Source organism: Salvia hispanica, chromosome 3 (genome assembly GCF_023119035.1).
Source record: "Salvia hispanica cultivar TCC Black 2014 chromosome 3, UniMelb_Shisp_WGS_1.0, whole genome shotgun sequence".
Taxonomy (NCBI): Eukaryota; Viridiplantae; Streptophyta; class Magnoliopsida; order Lamiales; family Lamiaceae; genus Salvia; species Salvia hispanica.
Window position 1 is genome coordinate 47,488,691 of NC_062967.1, and position 20,768 is coordinate 47,509,458.

General features: G+C 32.7%; 1 protein-coding gene and 1 long non-coding RNA gene across 2 annotated transcripts; one reads left to right on the top strand and one right to left on the bottom strand.

The window, feature by feature from the left end:
- Nucleotides 1–3,495: 3,495 nt before the first annotated feature.
- Nucleotides 3,496–5,365, bottom strand: LOC125212947. The gene is made up of 2 exons (XR_007174802.1): nucleotides 5,112–5,365; nucleotides 3,496–5,008 (listed from the first exon to the last, which is right to left on the bottom strand). It is a non-coding gene; the product is annotated as an uncharacterized LOC125212947 (long non-coding RNA).
- Nucleotides 5,366–14,463: 9,098 nt separating this feature from the next.
- Nucleotides 14,464–15,496, top strand: LOC125212233 (homeobox-leucine zipper protein ATHB-12-like). Its single transcript, XM_048112334.1, has 2 exons — nucleotides 14,464–14,855; nucleotides 15,050–15,496. The coding sequence occupies exons 1-2, from the start codon at nucleotides 14,553–14,555 to the stop codon at nucleotides 15,332–15,334; spliced, it is 588 nt and encodes a 195-aa protein (XP_047968291.1). The 5' UTR covers nucleotides 14,464–14,552; the 3' UTR covers nucleotides 15,335–15,496.
- The last annotated feature ends 5,272 nt before the right edge of the window (nucleotides 15,497–20,768 follow it).

Genomic DNA, 20,768 nt, shown 5'->3' on the forward strand with positions numbered 1-20,768 from the left:
AAGACCCTCTCGAGAGGATTGGGATTCCAATATTTGATAACGGCTAGACTAGAAAAACATTTTGCAGGCACATACTAGAATATAATTAATATTTCGATCTTCAAATAAATGGAAGAGCAACTCAAAAATCGGAAAAGTCCGGTGCAGTTTTATAAAATGGACAAGGAATAGTAGTATAGTACTACTATTTTTCCATTTTTGACCTTCTACAAAAAAAAAATTATAACCTATTTTTTCATATTTTTAGAGCATTTTAGGTGTAAAATGCCTATTCATATTTCCATAATAATTAATTTTGGAGTTTTAGGTGTAAAGTTGTTCATCCTCTAAAAAAAATTATAGTTGAAAAATGCGTAGAAAGGCAAAAATTTGTGTGCATTTAGATTTACAATGCGTGTATATCCTAATTAAACTCAATTAGGATTCATCAATCCGCAATTATAATTTATTAAACTTAAATGAATTTATAAAATATAATTAGAATTTTACATAGGTCGGATGCATCGTCCATCCTAATACAGTTCCTCAACTAGAAATATGTCGCGATAGTATTAATATGTAACGAGATCGGTGAACTTTATTAAAAATAAAAAAATCTCTCTTTCAAATGGGCCTTTATTCACAGAGCATATGGTAGGTATATCTCACATGAAAAGGCAAAAAACCTACTGCACACTTGATTTTACAAACAAAAGCGACAATTTTCTCTAATCCTTGAAATTTACATTTTTTTGCAACTTTAATTTGATATTCGGTTTTTAAAATATTATCTGAAAAATCTAGAATATTTTAACCAACAGCAATTAATCCAAAGCATAACGTGCAACTTTGGTTGTGCATGCACTAGGAGCTGTTTGATTGACAAGATTATATCCCATGATTGAATATGTATCATATTTGATTCATAAGATTGAAGCTCATAAATTAATCTTAGATAAATAATCATATGATAATGAATCATGACAACCGAATGTTACCTAGATGAATTATTTAGTCCAATTTCACTAAGGATCAGCCTTGTATTTCGTGATCGACTCGCTCAAGTCAAGGCATATGTTAGCAAGATAATTTCCTTTGGAAGAAAGTGATTAATTAAATGAACAAATTATAATCACGACAAAAATTGAAACAAATTAATTTTAGAATTGCTTACGTAAATGCTAACTAGTATAAGGGGAAACGATTTGAGTTATCATGAGTTAGATGGAGAATAATTCTTGATTATTTAAAAATATACGAGAAAAGTCGTACTACATATCAACATCTATATGAGAAAAGGGAGTACTCTTTATGAAAAGAACTTTTTAAAATTTTTGTCTAAACTATCAATAAATCCCATTACAAAAATAGTTACTCCAAAATTTAAAATGATTGAAGAAAGCATGTAACGGTAGAATTTGGGCTCCGAAGCCCATATATCATGGCAAAGTCACGTGTCTTGTATATCCCGCCGTCCACTAAAAAATACTCTCTCCGTCCACGAATAAGAGTCTCATTTCTATTCGACACGGGTTTTAAGAAATGTTAAGAAAAGTGGATGGAAAAAAGTTAGTGGAATAGGGGTCTCACTTATATATATTAGTTTTAAATAATATATGAGTGGAATGAGATGGTGAAATATGGAGTCTCTTTATCATTTAAGGTATTTATGAACCAGGACTCTTATTCGTGAATGGACCAAAATGAAAAAATGAGACTCTTATTCGTGGACGGAGTATCTTACACAAAATTGAGACATCACTGAAATGGAGTACATACATTAAAAATTGGATCTAATTTAATTTGAAAACAAGATTCAAAATTTTGTATTTAAATTGCAATTATCTCTAATACACTTAACCTAGAAAACCTGATAAACTAAACTAGTACTCCTCTGTCCCTGAAAATTTGTCACTTAACTTCATTTTTCGCCCGTTTCTAAAAATTTATCACCTTTCACTTTTATCATTTATGGTATAGACCCCATAACTAACCCATTCACACTCACATTTTATTTTAAAACTAATATATAAAAGTAGGACCCACATACCGCTAACTTTTTCAATCCACTTTCTATTACATTTCTTAAAACTCGTGTCGGATCAAATGGTGCCAAATTTTAAGGGACCTTCATTCCACTAACCCATTCATACTACATTTTATTTTAAAACTAATATATAAAAATATGACTCACATACCACTGCCAAATTTTAAGGGACGGAGGGAGTTTAATTTTGATCCTCACGGTTTTGCTCTTGGGATACTCCCCAAAAGGAGCCATACTAGTTTATACTTCCTCCGTCCCACGAAAGATATCACACTTTCCTTTTTAGTTTGTCCCACAAAAGATGTCACATTTTCATTTTTGAAAAAAGTTCTCTCTCACGTGAATATAAAAACCTCCTAAAATCCTATACCGTCCCACAAATGTGACATCTTTTGTGGAACGGAGGGAGTACTAATTTACATGTTGGGGCCCAAAAGACCTCATACTACTAAAATTGGAGTAGTCCATATATATAATTGTAGATCTTACTCATTCTCCGATATGGGATATGGTTTGCTTCCCCGATTTACACATAACTATAATCCATAAAGTAAGAATATTCGAACATAAATCTTAATCTCAATAATTCGATTATTATAGTGTTAGGTCTCATGTTTCAATCTTAGTATGAAATGCTTTCACATATAGTAACTTGTTTAATTTTATTACAAAAATAAGAGGCGACGATGAAATTGTGGGAGTAGAAGCAAAGACCTGCACAACTTATGCCGACACCTCCATACATCACCACTGTTCTCACTAATAAAGACAAAAATTGGTCACTTCAGTTTATTTTTTTTTTTTTTGAATTTGGGGATATCACCGTCACTCACTACTCACTATATATGCAGTGTCAGTGAGTGTGTGGGTTACAGAGAGATATAATATATATATATATAGGGGAGCACTAGGGCGCATCCTTAATTAGAGTGCTAACGTACATCCAATCACGTGCTGCCATGTGGCACGAAAAATGCAATATTGTATATATAAAAATGCAATACACATTTGTAAAGTTGTTCATGCATTTTCGCAGATTGCATTTTAGTTATAGGAAAATTGCATTTTTTATTGTTAAGTTTTGCATTTCACATAAATTGCATTTTATATTGTTAAGTTTTGCATTTTCACATATATAAATGCAATCCGTATAGATATAAAATGCAAATTAAACAGTCAATATCGAAAATGCAAAACTCAACAATAAAAAATGCAATCTTCATATAACAAAAATGCAATCTGTCGAAATTCATATTGCATTTTTCTGTATATAATATTGCATTTTTCGTGCCACGTGGCAGCACGTGATTGGATGTACGTTAGCACTTTAAAATTAGTTAGCATATTAGTACATCCCTATATATATATATATATATATATATATATATATGCAGTATATCTTTATGATAGTATAGACTATAGAGTATAGTGTGGTTGAATTGCATAAGAAATGTAGAGAAGGGGCAAGAAACAGAAATGAAAATAGTGAGAATTTGTAGGAGATGAAAGCATTAAATGTTAGGGGTGAAGCATCAGCATCAGCTTCAGCAATTGATGACACAATGAGAAGGCCAGTTTAATTTGTCAGCCTTTCTTGTCTGAAACACACTCAGATGCCTTCTATTTCACTTTTCCACATCATTTCTTTCATATCATTTCCTGTGCCTCTACCTCTCTATATATCAATCTCCCCAACAACTATTCCTATTTCCACATTCATACATCTCTCTCTCCACAGCATCATCAAACCCCAAACTGTGATATGATGAAGAATTCAACAGAGTGTGTAGAGTGTGTGTGAGTTGGTCAAGCGGTAGAGTGGTAATGCCCGAGGCCAAAGATCATAGGTTCAAGTACACACATAAACTTTAAATTTATATTCATTTGTCCATAAATAAAGATAAAGAATTCTACAAAACACTACAGATAATCCATATTTCAATATACATGTGTGGGGCTATTCATGTTAAATAAAATACTCATGCATAATGCAATTGACTTTCACAGTATAAATAAGCAGTATAAATCATGTAACCTTACACATGGAGTATATACAATTACATTATTATTCTTGATTTCTATATCCCACTGGACAATTGTTCAAGTAAACTCTACCCTCCTGACCTACTTTTTTGAAAAATCCCATCAATTCTTATCATTCAAATCATATCAAGTTGTTTTTTTCTTTCTTTTTTCCTTGTTTATATACTAGTATTTTGAAAAGAATACCTATACCCTTACACGTACTATAATAAAGGATGATTTTTTTTTTCTTCCTATTCATGAATGACAGTGATTTGAGATGGCAAGGTTATCACATCAGTAAATAGAAATTATGCTCATCAACACGCTAAGAATCATTCATACATGTTTTTCCTAAATCAGTCATCACCTTCACACTCACACACACATGAGAAACCAGCATTGTGAAATTGTAAATTAATTAATGTTCTAATTTATGGAAAGGTACCACGAAATTTGATGAAGTACTATTAGAAACTCAAAGCGTATTGCTATGAGGCTCAAACTCTGTTATGAGGCTCTCACAAATTCAAAGGCTTTAATTTGGCAGCTATAGAGGATTGCTAATTTTTAGCAGCAAAAAGAGTACGAAACCCTGAATCAACTGTGAGAAAATAAAGGTAACAGAAATGAGACATGATGAGCAAGCTGCCGATAAATGGGCAACGATTAATTTCGAAGTTGGTTTGTATATTGTATAGAGCATGAGGTAGAAAATGGTATGGTAAAAAAAAGGAGATCCGATGGAGTTCACACACATTGGAAAACCGACACGGAAAAAGTTAAGAAACAAAACAAAAACCCATTTTACGATTGTTAGAAAAGATGAAGAAGATAGAAAGAAAATGGTAATGATGAAGAAATAATACATTAGTAGCAGTAGCGGTGCAGGGTGTACTTTTCTTGTTTGAAAGCTCAAGTCAACTTTCATAATCATCACACCAATCTGCTCTTGCGTGCCTAACAACCTCAAACCAATTGCAAAACCCAACAAATTAAATAAATGCACACACACACCCAAAAATATACTACTACTACTACTACTAATAAGTAATAATAATACCAATATAGCCGGCCGCCGGCGACAAGGGTGGATTACAATTGCAAGGAAGCTAGAAATTGGGGGGAATGAAGCCTGGTCCGACGCCTAACATAGTAATAACCGATACAAACGTATGCATAAAGATGCATATGTTATGGCCTATGGGCCTCGAGCCAAACAACATTCCCCTCAAAAAGTAAGCTTCCAATCTTGGATGAGAATTAGGGTTTTCACTAATTTGCAGAAGAGGGAATGATATGAAGATAGAGAGGAAGTGTGTGAATTGCAGTAGTAGTAGTGTGAGGATGAAGAGTGGGAGAGAGGGGAGTGATAAATAAAGGGGTTGGGAAAGGAGAGAGAGAGAGAGAGAAAGGGTGTGTAAAAAAGGACAAACAAAGTCATAAAAGCTAAGCAGTGGACAGCTTTTACACATAACATAATTTACAGCAATTTGCTCCATCACTACTTAATCTCTAAGAAGGTGATTGTTAAAGTAGAGTGGAATACCAATTCTTCTGTTTTTCTCATTCTTTTGATTCCTATGATTCTTTCGGAGTTGAATCACCATGAGTTTGAAATACACTAAATGGCCATTCATTCACAATCCTTGACACAGTACCACAAGAAATTTGATACTCCATATGATTATGTTAAAATATTGATAATTAATTTCGAAATATAGTACTATGCTATATGTAAATTGTTTCCGACAAATCTAATTTTATACTATTACGTATATAAATATCTGTTTACTATTTAAACTTATAATTTACAAACTTCAAATGTTCTCAATGAGAAAGAACAAAACTAGGACATGATTTACTACAAGAATCGGCCTATTTCTCGTCTAGACATACAAGGCCTTTGACAGAAAAGAAAATTTGTAATCTAACACCATGGAATATTATTATAAAGGTAATTAATCGTTAAAAATGACCATATATGATATAAAAGCTAGTGTGTAATGTTCAACGATTCGACGTCACGCTCATACACTGTAATCCTCAAAGTTCATGCATTCAAAAACTAATGACTCATCCGTGACCACTTATAATTGCACAATCAACCTACTTTTGTAAACTATTTATCAATTAGTATTTGTATGAGTCAATAAAGATTCAATTTCAGTCAACCGAATGACTAGAATTAATGCGATGTAAAGGAGAAACTCAAGACTCAAAATAGTCAGATGTGGTATTTCATATTTTATGAACAAATATAGAACAGTGATTAGTAGTATACGTAGTACTATATTCCTTGTTATTGTCCTAGCTCAATGTTTTTAAATAAGATTTCAGATTTTTTCCAACCAACCACGAGCATAAAACATGAACGCAACTTAGTACTTATGAATTCCTTTTTTCAATCAGAACAATTGTATATCAATCAGCTTTTAAAAAAGAATAGAAATAATTAAGGGGTGGGTTGAAGCTTTTTGTTAAAGGCTTGTTTCATGCAAAACAAAAGTCTATACAGAGGGGTCATGTCCAGTAATATGGACCCATTTATACACATGTTGTTAAATTATAATATTATATAATATTCTGATGAATTATCATAGATCTAGCTATATTTAGATTAATTATCTTAAGATTTTGCAATTTCCTTTTCCAAAGGATGGGGCCATTAACCAGCAAGAATTCAACACTTAGTTTGACTTTCTATGCCAAAGGTTTAAACGTATTATTAGTAGAGAAAACAAGAACAAAAAGGTTAAATATCATATATATGCAGCTAATCCTAAACTTAAAATTTAGTTTAGTTGGTTTGAATTGTGTCCCGGTTAAATAAAGGAAAAAAAATCATTTAAATCATAATTGTTGGTTAACTTCTGATTCATCGCATAACTTATAGAAGTAGCTAATTAAATCATAACTTTTGTACATATCTCAATTGTCCCGTACAAATAAAATTTTAATGAAATTTGTTGTGATTTTCGTACTTTTCATCATTATATATTCACCAATTACATAATAATCATCTAAAACTGACCATCATAATATGGAGTGATGCTAAATTTATCGAAAAGTTAACAAAAAATCATGACAAATTTCATAAAAATTTTAATTGTATGGGACAATTGAGAAATGTGCAAAAGTTTTGATTTAATGAGCTAATTTTATAAGTTATGAGATAGACCAAGTCAACCAAAAGTTGTGATTTGAATGACAATTTTCCCGATAAGTAAATATATCAAACTATATTGAGTATATTGCTATCTCAACTAAATCGTGGAAAGATTTCTTTGTTTCAATCCATGCCTTTTAGACACGTAAAGCTATATTGGGTGAACTATATAGTACTAAAAACTTGTCTTTGGAAAAATGGACTTCATCTTATGAATTTTTTATTTTGTGTTTTCTTTACTAATTTCTACCATGCACCCATGATCATCATCTTTACACTAGTACGACTACTTTGATCTTGCTAGTTGGTTTATATACGTATTATATGATTTTGATTATTACATTGTCTTACAATGATTTTTGTAAGAACAGTGTAAACGAAAACATCAATCTCCGACCACATCATATTATACAATTAATGGGAGGAAGCAAAATCAATAATTAATGAACAGGAATATTACATTTCCCTATCATCAAAAGTTTTTGACCTAATGCATCGAAAACAGTAGTTGTTACTAAAACTTTTTGACCTTATAATTAACCTTGAATTTTGGTCCTGAGTGTGAATTGAACTGTCCAATTATTTAAGATAAAATTTATCTTTCATATATAAATATTGCTAAAAGCTCTCAATTATTATGGCTGCGTTCTCTATGCTCCATTTGATCAATGCTGAACATAGTCATTTGCGCCACAAAAGTGTACTCTTTGTTATACAATGATAAACATACACTCACATTCCTATTAGTATATGACTGAATAAAACACTTCATTATCGTCTAAAGTGTAACCTCTAGAATCCAGATCCCCTAAGTATGTCCACTGATGCTACGAGCGGATGCAGAAATGAACATTAGTATGGGTTACATTTTCAAAATATTATTTAAAATATTTTTAAGTAATCTATACAATTAATAAGGGCTTTACTATAATTATATGTATTAAATAAAAATAATTTATAAAAATTTATTAAAGAAAAAATATTAAAAGAATTCATTAATGGCTGAAGCCCCACCCTATCTAGTGTGGGCTGTCGACAACTAGCTAGAACATATTTTAATCATTCCATTGCATGCAAAGAACATATCATATGTAACAATTAATACCTAACAAATTAAAGGATCTTATATAATTGTTTGACCTGGATTATCGCATATGTATTGGCATTATAAATTAAAACGACGCAATTTGCTTTTTCTAAAATAATTAATTTCAGTGGATCATGGATTATTTGTATGAATTGCAAAAGGTGGATGGAGATGGAGTAGTTGAAAAGTAGAAAAGCTAGAATGCCTTTTTTGTGGAACCTTTTTCACAACCCAAAGTCGCACGTAAACTTAGACTAAATGTTTCTTGAGTAAAGGAAGATTCTTTGCACGCAATAAACCAAATCACAAAACTAAGAATAATTAAGTGTCATACACTTCTAACTCTTGCTGTAAAATATGTACAAACAAACAATACATAAAGCACCATATATAGCTCACCTTGATTTTCGTTTTATTTGTTGCATTATGCAAAACGTTTTGCAATTTGTTGCGTTCTAATTGAATAATTTTGGTACAAGCATGCTCACAATCTCCCTTGAGCTGTTCTTTTTAAATTCGTTAATATGTTTGTTTATGATTATTGTTCTTTTTAAATTCGTTAATATGTTTGTTTATGATTATTCACATTGATAAGAACACGGTATTTTCTTAGTATAACATTTTCTTGTGTTAGAGTTTGTATACTAGAAATCACGTTTCGAGTGATTGAATACTGTAAAACTCTTATTTTATTTTCCAATGAATAAAACAGATTATTTTTGTCATAATGTTGTTATGTTTTACATTTAATGGATGTTAATGCATGTTTAAATGTATAAGTTAACTTAACAAAGTCTAAGTCTTTGTTTTAGTAGACCGGTTGTGGGCGTCGTCCACTTTAAGGTAATACGGTCAGTTCTAAACAAAGAAAAATATGAATTTCACAACCTAGATGGAATTAGACTACCCATCGAGAAAGGTTGCAATGTCAGTCCGCATATTTCTAAGCCTTACTGAAATAAGATGACATTGGTGTGGTATAGCACTGAACGGATCTAACAGCAAGACTTGCCTTGGGCTATCTACTGAAAGGCGAGGTCTTGATAAATATTTATTTCTTAATCAATGTAGGTTAGCATTGAGCATACGGTATTGATTATGCATTGCTTTGACTTATCAAATGGTGCGGGTTTTTCGTAACCCAATTATCCTGATATATTGGGCAGTGGTGATCGATATCTAGCGGTGCTAGGATTGCTATTATATTGAATCGTGCACGAGGTGAGTCTCGTTTGATAATGTCCTCAAGAGGAGCGCGAAACAAGGTTTTATTATTCGGAACCTAGCTAGTTGGAGTTTGATTACTCTATGAATAATAAATAAGTGTTTCATGCTAAGTCCACTCTTGGAATTAATAAGAAGTTAATTAATTAAGTCAATAGCAGACATTAATTAATTAATGGACATATTAATCTTAAGCACGGGAAATGAAAGATAAACGGAAACCCGGATTACTTATAATTTCGGATTTGGATGGGGAGAGTTCAATATTACTTCTGTAGTGGCTGCTCGTAATATTCCAATTATAACTTATATTAAATTGTGGGTTCAATTTAATTAGTAAAAAGTAAATTGGATGAGCCCATATCCAAAGCCTTCCATAGATCCCTGTCTGGGCCCAAAAGGAACTTAATATAAATAGGAGAATAAAGGAGACAGAAAATAACACAACTTATTTTTCTTGAAATTTTCGAAAATTACATAGCTCCCAAGCTGTAGTGTTTTTCGAATTCTACTCCTGTTTCAAAAAGGATTTCTCCTGTCTTCTTTATTTAAGTCCTAGTATTCTAGTAAGATCAGCCCACACTGATATTGGAGTACAGTTCGGGAACCAGAGAGAAGATTTGTGGTCTAGTACTCAAAAGCTTCACGTGGAGAAGTCGCTAGCCATCTTCAATTCTTTGGAGAATTAATTAGGTATTTTTCTGCTCCGTAGAAAAGCATGTTTTAGGTTTTCAATATTCTAAAGCATGATTAATTCAAGTTATGAGCATGATACATGTGATAATTACGCGAATAGATTTTGTCTAAATAATCTGCTAAATAGATCCGATAGATCTGATTATTTGGATTTAAATTTCGCGAAATTCATGTATGCATGTCTTAATTGATTACGAAGCATGTTCTTGTGTTTTTATTATTTATCTTTATGCATGTTGAACTCAAGAACATTCGAATCATAGAACTTGAATTATTCGAACGAACTAGATGTGCGATTCGTCGGCACTTGCGCCGGGACGAATCGCGCTATGATCGATCGAAGAGGGTTGTCGAATTGAGTGGGAGCCGAGGGTCATGGGCAAGGGGCGACGCGCCGGCGAGATTGGACTCGCGCGCGCCACCAGCCGAACCCATCTAACCCTAGCCGGCCCCGATCGAACTCGACGTGCCGCGACATCAAGCAGGAGCCGCGGGAGCGACGATCACGCGGCGACGCGCTGGCGAGCATGGGCTCGTGCGCGCCGCCGGTCGAGACCGCGACCCGAGCCGGAATCTGCTGTCGCGCGATCAACCGGCGCGGTGGCTCGTCCGAGGGCTGCCGAGACGCCACCTAACCCTAACCCTAACCCTAATACCGAAACCCTAGCCAAACCCTAAGCTATCGACGCCGAACCGGAGCTGCACCGCCCTTGGCGGCTGTCGCTGGTTCGAGCGAGGTCGACGGTGGAGATGGGTTATCGCCGGAGTGATGCGGAGCAGCCGCGTCGAGGCGACGCCGTGGCTGAATCAGTCGCGGCATGACTTCGCCGGGGAGAAATTCGGAAGAGGAAGCGTTGCGCCGATCGGCGCAAACGGCCGGCGGCTGTCGGGCGGCGAATTCGCCGCCCCGGCGAGAGTCTCCGGGCAGATATCTTCAAATATTCGTCGTGTTGATTCGTGCAAACCTCGAATCGCAAGATAATGACGAAAGATTATTTTAATGATTATTTAATTATTTAATTAATAGATATCATTAAAAATAATATTATTTAATGAAATAAAATATTTTGGGAAGATTTCCCTAGATTTTAGGAATATTTGGATTATTTTCTATATCTATGAATATTTTATATCCTAGATGATATAGATAAGAATAATTTAATAGTTTCCTAATTATAATATATCTAGAATCTATAATATGATAAGTGTTATTTGTTAGTTGTTATTTGATATGTGAATAATAAGTGTTATTTGTTAGTTGTTGACATTTTCATACGAGTTGTTGACATTCGATATTCTCGGTATTGATATGTGAATTATAAGTGTTATTTTTTAGTTGTTGACATTTTAATAAGTGTTATTTTATTGAATGTTGAAGATTTGAAGATTTGAATGTTGAAGAGATTTGAAGATTTGAATGTTGAAGATTTGAAGATTTGAAGGTTCGAATATTTGAAGATTTGAATGTTGAAGATTTGAAGATTTGAAGATATGAATGTTGAAGATTTGAAGGTTGTAGATTTGAAGACTTTGCGGCTAGAGTTTTAGAGAGGATTTTAGAAAATTATTTCAAACACAATTTAATGAAAAGACAATTATACCCCCTTGTTGACATAATGAGGTATTTGTTGACATTTTGTTAATCTTATGGATTAGTGACCCATATTGCATCTCATTTCTCAATTTAGCTAAATAATCTCAACCTAACAAGACCATATATATATATATATATATATATATATATATATAGGGTCTTGTTAGGTTGAGATTTATCAACCTAATTGAGAATTGAGATGCAATCTCAGCCACTCATCCAGAATATTTGTGAAATGTCAACAGCATGTAGTTTATGTCAACAGAGAGGCATAATTGTAATTTTATTAATTTTTTTTATTAATTTTTTTTCATTTTAAAAAAAAAAAATTTCAACTACATATACAATTCATGTCAACTACACATCAAATGTCAACAATTTTATTCAATAAATACTATTTGACATGAATTATACATGTAGTTGACATTATATTGTGTAGTTAACATGAATTGTATATGTAGTTGACATGGATTGTACACATAGTTGACATTATATGTGTGTAGTTGACATGAATTGTGTGTGTGATTGACATGGATTGTACACATAGTTGACATTATATGTGTGTAGTTGACATGAATTGTATATGTAGTTGAAAAATAAAAATTTAAAATTTTAAAAAAATTAAAAAATTAAAAAAAAAAAAAAAAAAAATTAAAATTAAAAATTAAAAAAAATATTTATTGAATAAAATTTACCATGATATTACCATTCTGCCCTTTCATAATTAATTAATCTAAAGATATTTTTCATGTGGAAAAATCTGGACCACTCATTTAATAAAAATGAGTGGCTGATATTGCATCTCATTTCTCAATTAGCATAAAAAAATCTCAATTGATCACAATCCTATATATATATATATATATATATATATGAGTTGGTCATTAACCCTTGTAATCCTTAAATGAGTGATAAATTGATTTGTTTACATGATTCTTTTTATAATTTGTTGTTTTTGTATAGTTGATTACTTGATGTGTCTACAATTTGTCGTATCATTCTATTTTTTTACGTAATGGATTCGACATTGAACTGTGAATTTACCATATGAGAATTAAATTTCTGAGTAATTAAGAATGTTCGATTCAATTAGGCGTCCAACACACCACATTCTTAAGAACTGCACCGAACTACAAACATCATTTAATAATAGATTTAATTAATTAAATAAATATTTATGAATATATAGTATGTGCTACTCATCCATCCCGGCTTAATAAAGACGTTTCTATTTTCACATAGTTAAATTATTAATACTATTAAAGTAAGAGAAAGAGAATAAAATAAGAAGGAAAAAGAAATAATAAAGTAGAAGAAATGACAAAATTAGAGAGATAAGAAGACAAAGTAGGAGAGATGACATAATTAGAGAGGTAGTAAGAAGATAATGTAGGAGAGAGAAGTGGGTTAATTATACCAAAAGAGGAAAACGTCTCACTTAGGTTGGGACTTACGGAAAAGGAAAACGTCGTTTGGGAGCACACTATACCGATTTGACCGGTGAACCATAAATCAATAGTTTTATGGATTCGGATACTGATTTTATTTTTAAACATTGCAATCCATGCTATTTTATGCTCCCGTGTCAAATCACGTTGGTGCTTGATGATTCTCTATTCGGGCGCATATTTTTCGAGTTAAAATTGGTAACGGCCCATTAAGTCAAAATTTGTAAAGGCCCAGCAAGTCAAAATTGGTATTGCTATTAACTTTTTTTTAGGGAGATCAACTAGACCCTAAACATTAATTTCTATTGAATTGGTTAAGACATAAATTTCTATTAAATTTTACGTTTTCATGTCATCCATTTATGTAATCTATACCAGTACAATTTGAACACATGGATCAAAACCCACAATATAAATCTCGAAAAAAATCGCAGCACAATCAAGGAGGCTGCTACATATTACTACTAATCTACTATACTAAATCATAATTAAGGCAGTGCACTTCAACATTAGATAGATATGTAGTACTAGTATAAATAGAACATCTATAATTGTTTATTAAGATGGACTTTGATACTTTGAGATAATTGTAACTTTGAAATAGCTAGGATTGCAAAAGTCCTTGTAATAAAGAGAGAATATTTAGCTATATATACACATCATCATACAAACATAGCCTATAAATAATTTGCATTATCAGTCACTAGCATGATGAGATATGTATATATTCCGAGGACAACAAAGGCCAATTTTGTCTTATAACTAATTACTACTCAATACGACGTGTCAACCGCCGAGTGTGAAATCTACTCTTCTTTCTTTCTCATCTTCACATCGACACTTATTTTATTTCCCATCTCCAGCCAGAATCAGGATCACCCTTATCTTCAAACTTAATTCCAGTCGCTTTCACCCCACTCTCATTTCCTATATATCCTCTCTATCTCCTAATCTTTAGTAGTATCATTATCTTTACTCCCCATTTAAGATTCATTATTTTAGGATGTTTTAGTGAAGATTTATTTTTCTATTATTTCTTATTACATCTGCCACAACTCAATTATAATTATAGTAGAATAAGTATAGCTTAAAACATCGACCATGAAAAATAGACTAATATACAGAGCTGACACCTGGTATGTTATATAGCAAGTGCTAGTGGCCCACCAGAAATCAAGATATACACGTTTAATTTTATTTGACGTAAAGACGCTTCCACAGAGCCAAATAAATGAGTGACAACAAACTAAGCCTTCGCTTCCCAACGTCCCAAAACTGTGGAAAGCATGTCTATCAATATTCAAAAGAGCTTCAGAAACTGTAGGAAACAAAGATTCAGCGATGACCAAATCAAGTCACTGGAGACGACATTCAAGACGGAGGCTAGACCGGAGCTACGCCTGAAGCATCACCTAGCTAACAAGCTTGGGCTGCAGCCACGACAGATCGCGATATGGTTCCAGAACAAGAGGGCTAGATCAAAGTCCAAGCAAATCGAGCAGGAATACAGTGTGCTTAAGTCCAACTACGATCACTTAGCTCTACAGTTTGAGGCATTGAGGAAAGAAAACCAAACATTGCTTATCCAGGTATCAGTTCTTGCTTCATATTTACTTTACTACAGGGGTTATAGGCTTAGATTAGATTGATGATCAGGTTCAGGTGCGAGCTTTCTTTATCGACTAATCCATTAACCGTTATATATTCTCAGTCTAATCTATCAGCTCCAAAGTAAATAACTAACTGTGATATGATATGAGTCTAAGCTTTTCACAATTCACAGGTGCAGAAACTCAGAAAGAAGGCTGATTGCGAGGAAAATGACAAGAATACATTGAAATTGGCAGCTTCTGAGATCCCAAGATTACTACTAGACATCAACGGCAATGAGATATGTGGTGAACTGAAAGGAAGAGTAGATTACCTGGAGGAAGAGGCAGATGCTGACGTTCTGTATATGGCTCAGATTGCTGAAAGTTCCTTACCATCGCCTCAAGACAGTTGTAGCTTAGAATCTTGTAATTTTCTTGATAATACTGGAGGTAGTGCACAGTGGTGGGACTTCTAGTTCTAAAATATAGAGTGAAGATACGTGTGTGATCGATTAGGGAGCAGAGTATTATGAAGTAGGTTGTGTAAACTCATACTGCATACTTCTTCCAATTTTTATTTATGTTTGCTGTAATCACCCTGTAAAAGCAAAGCCATCTCAGATGGATTTTCGTGATCATAAGGCAGAATCCAGGATTAGCCTTGTGTTGCATTTAAAATATGACATTCTGTTCCTAAAGTAAAAAAAGAAGTAAGTCCAAAGGGAAAAAGTAAATATATGCTACCAAGGTAGAAACACATGCTGCCATGTAATATTTTGAAAAATATAGGACAGCCATAAATGAGGCTTAGATATTCACAGAGCAAGAAAATCTGTTCTAGCAAACACTTACCAAACCTTTTGCTTAGAGGCATATCGATTGTAACATGGTGAGATTTCAGACCCCAACCATCAGACTGCAATTTGTTAATTGAAATTCTTCCAGGAATTAGTACTAAAACTATATATTTTCATTGAGGTTCCGGAAAATATTAAATGAGCTTGCACAAGCAGTAGGAAGCCGAAAATTGGTCCTTCAAGCTAAAAGTTTTGGTTACTCAGTTACTCTGCTCATATTACAAAGAAGTAAACAACACAGTGGATGATTGAGAAAGTTTTCCAAATTTTCAAACATCTGGTCCTCTATAATTGTGATTTCTATCCACCTTATATAAGTATCCGAATCAACCCTGAAGCTTACCAACTGTTAACAAAATAGGAGTATTATCATAAGAAAATTACTATTCAGATTGAGCACTCAAGTTATGTAACATAGAAGAGTTCTTTTTAAGTCTGTCGAACACAGGAAAAAAAAAAGAAGCTTTTGCATTTTACTTGGCAATTTCAAATGTCAAATTTGTTAGCTTTGGGATGCCAACAGCAATCTTACTGACACATAATTGAAATAGTTTTTCTATCTGTGAAATAGTTTGAAGGCAGATTCAAGATGTTTAACACAGTATTCAAAAAGTCTGTTCTACATGCCCATAGCTCAATCATGATAAAATCTATATACATTCATATACTAATAAAGTTAAAGAGCTTTTTAAGAACACTGAAACACCTAACAAACATGGGGGAGTTGTGCGCAGAAATGTTAACTAAACAATTCACTGCTGCAGATGCAAAACGTATCTCCGAGTAAGCTTCATCGTCATCAAGAAATTACCTTATCTATTTCCATAGTCAGGTGCACTTCTTATATCTTATTAAAAAACCAAAAAGATCAAAATAAAAGCATTCAACTAATCAATTCAGATATAACATATAAGATGGTAAGATGGAAAAACCTTCTCCAATTGACACAGAATATATAGGAACCTAACAAATGCAGATGAGAAGTGCTGAAATATTACAAAAGCTCTGTCATCAATTTATCATATCATACAAAGATCCTTTCAACTATTATCTCCATTTTGATAAATCTCACGAAATTTCTCCAGATAAAACAGAAATAAAAGAAATGTCAACTTATCCTTGTTATTCCAGAAAAGTAAGAAAATATTAGGTAACTTCTAGCATTATTACCTTAAAAATTAGGAAACTTCCAGTCCACACTTAATCAATCCAAGTCCATGAGCAAAGTTTAGAACTAAAAGGGGACTAAAATAATCTGAAACCTCAGATTCACATATACTGCAAAGGCAACATTTTGAAATCCGTTGCATGCTTGGAATTTGGAAGTCAGAGACATAAAGATAACCAACAAGCATAAACGCATGAACGAGGCAACTGTGCAAATGCATTCATAAACAAAAACATAGACTAAAGTCATTTAGGTTATTGGGGATTGAACTGGTGACTAAAACAGGATATGTATATTCACCTGCAGTCATAAACTTTGGTCAACGTTAGTGTCACTTTATAGAACTAATTCTGAATGCATGAAATTACAGTTTCCATAAATCAAACATAAGAGCCAATATTCTTGTAAACAAGCATTAGTCCTAAGGTTAGATATCTGATTATGGGCAATGCAGCCATTCAAAACATCATGTGTTAACTCATCTGGATTCAATCAATCATCAACAAAATAGATCTACATTCATGTGTTGCATTATTATTATAAAGAAGATATCAAAAACAGACTTTTTCTCAACCTTACTTTAGGACCTCCATCGTGTTACAAATTTTCAACATATGCCCAGCTCCAATTCAAAATTATTCCATTATGACCAATATAAACAACGAGAATTTAAGAATAATCCGTAACGCAACAAACTTAAATGTACAACTGTAAAATCAGAATCCATGAGACATCCATTCAAATGACCAAAGTTGATTACAGATCTAAGCGTAAGGCGTATATTCCTCTAAGCAGCATTCCAGAAATAGGCACATAAACCCTTGAATTAAATAATTGACTATAATGAATAACAAAGATGAAACAGCGAGGAGAGCTGGTGCAGAAGTCCTAGGGTTCTATTGATCGAGGTCATAGCTTGAGCTTAGTTCTGCTTATGATCGAAGGCCTTGCCGGCGGTGGTGGGCTGGTGGCGATAGGTGAGGGTTTCTCCGGCGAGGTGTCGCTGGCCTTGTGTTAACGAATGTTTCTCTAGGATACTGTAGCGTAAATTTAAATTTGTTAGTAATATATTTAGATTGAAATTGGAGATGTCTAACATTAAATTTTGTTCAACCTTTCCCTTTGAAAAATAATTCAAAAACTTTTGAGACGATAAATATTTTAATATATAATTAGTAATTTAAGAAAAATATAAAAAATATAAAATAAGAGAAATATAAAATAATATATTAAACAACATAAATTTTAATGTATAATTAATAATTTTTTTATGGTGTCCGTTTCGAAAATAATAATCTAAAATAGTTATAAAAATTTCGCTTGTGATAGGACTGATGGAGTATCCGATTCAATTTGGTTGTCATGGCCCGTGAAGCCTTGCCATCATTTGGATTTCAACAACTACCAATACTTTCAGTTAGCTCGTTGTCAATTTAAAAATAAATACTCCATCCATCCCATATAAATATGTCATATTTCTTTCGACCAATCCGATCGCGAACTGGCAAGCAGTCTGGTCCGGTTCACCTCTTTAAACCAGTAACATGTTGAACCGTTGCAAACCGTTTGAATCGTGAATCAGAAACCGGTTTTTACCATAAAATATCATAATTGTCCGATTCACCTCTTTAAACCAGTAACATGTTGAACCGTGAATCGGAAACCGATTTTTACCATAAAATATCATACTTTTCCGGTTCACCTCTTTAAACCAGTAACATGTTGAACCGTGAATCGGAAAACGGTTTTTACCATAAAATGTCATAATTTTTAAAATTTTGTTACTTGAAGGATTTGAAGACCTTTCCTCAAGAAGACCATCGCTTCTACCACCCCACCATATGAACTTTTGATAGTATTGTAACATTATATATTCTTATACAGGGGTGCCTACCCTCCTTATCACCCCTAGGAGCACATTGAACTATCCATGTGGCTGAGAGCGCTCACAGCCCAGGCACAGCAATCCAATTATCATGGGCGCGCTCTACCACTGAGCTAATAGCCCGTCGTGCGAGCCTCCCACTAGAGGCCCACTATGTCAAAAGCGAGAGAAACCCCATCCCTCTCTTTCCTTTTTTCGCCTCCATGTCCCCACACGAGAGACATGGGGACGTAATATAAAACATATGACTAATATAATCCCTTGGATCTATTAATCTAATGGCTTTTATTAAAAGCATTGTCGTACATTATTATACAATTTTCATACATTAAAGGGAAATTTAGGTATATTACTGTTACATCATTTATACTCTCTCCGTCCCAAGTTACCATGTTCCATTTTAGATTGTCCCAAGTTACTTGAGTCATTTCTCTTTTTGGCTAAAAACAAAATATCTAATCACCCTTACTTTATTCTTACTTTTACTTTACCCTCTCTCATCTCCCTTACTTTATTCTCTCTTCCACTTTATTTAATTCATTCACTAAACATTGCCGGAAAGAAACGCCTCAAGTAACGTGAGACAGAGGGAGTATGAATTAGTACATTAATTTAATGTATATATTAATATGTTATTAATGTAATATTAATGTGTTTTAATGCATATGCCCCTTCTACATAATGTAGATTATAATTTATTGAATGAGTGACGAAAGTTATATTCATTCCCCAAGGGTTTAGCAATCCATGAGGCTAGGGTGTAGTACCGATTCAGTAACACAACGTTCATTAGGATAATCTTGTGGATACACTACCATAGCCCTATGGATAAGTTAACCATAGGGGACTGGATTAACTTCCTCTGGTTAGTGAATGTTATATTATATGATGGTACTATACCTTAGCCCCATGGGCTACTAAACCCTTGGTGAATGATATTAACTTTCGGTCCTAAAGGAATTAATACGATGCTACAATACTTTCCGACTCATGAATTTGTGAATTTGTGGATGCTATGTAGTATAGCTTCCATCCATCAGAAAGTAATGTATGATATACCCATGATAATGTATACATTATTCACTCAGATACGTACATTAATGTGTGAGACTTGTACATTAAAATATCATTTTCATACATTAACATCATGTACTAATTGAACATGATGTACAGATATAAGTCATGTATAATTGTGTTTTACTATTTTTACCCTTTTTGATTACTTTATTAATTTTAAAATTTCAAGTGGCTTCCAAATCAACCATCAGATCACACCTAATCAATGTATCTTCTCTTTTTTAATAGTTTTTTACACATTAATTTAAAGCCCTCCTTATACATTAAACATGTTTTTTTATCTACCCAAACTTTTAATTCATGTGTAATTTTATATTTTCTTTTAGGTATACAACAGTAGTATTGAATTATAGACTAATTCATTATATTAATAAAGTATTTTTTTTATACCAAAATCAACTAACAATTCATGTTTTAATTATATATATACGATAACTGACGTGATCTTTATCTATTTTTATATAACAATATTAACTTTTATCTACACTAATTATATATTTACTAAAAAAATAATTATATTTTATTATTCACCATAGTCATTTTTTATATTTTATAATTTTACATATATAACTAATTATAGTTAAAATTTAATGGTTTTTTTTTTTACGTATTTGTATTATCATTGCAAAATTTAATATATTTTATAAATTATATATTTAATTTTATATATTTATATTAGTAAAATGGTTCGAACACTAGCTAAACCGGTCCGACCAATTGAAACCTTTGCCGTTCACTCATTGGTCGGTTTTTAAAACATTGTAAATTTGTAATTACTAGTATATCATTTAGTTTACATTCATTTTTTTATTTAACTTTATAACTTTAGAATTTCTAGAATATAAACTTTTTATATTTTCTTAATTTTTCTCACAATGGTCCCTAAAGCTAATGTAATAGTGGAGTAGTATATGACAACGAAA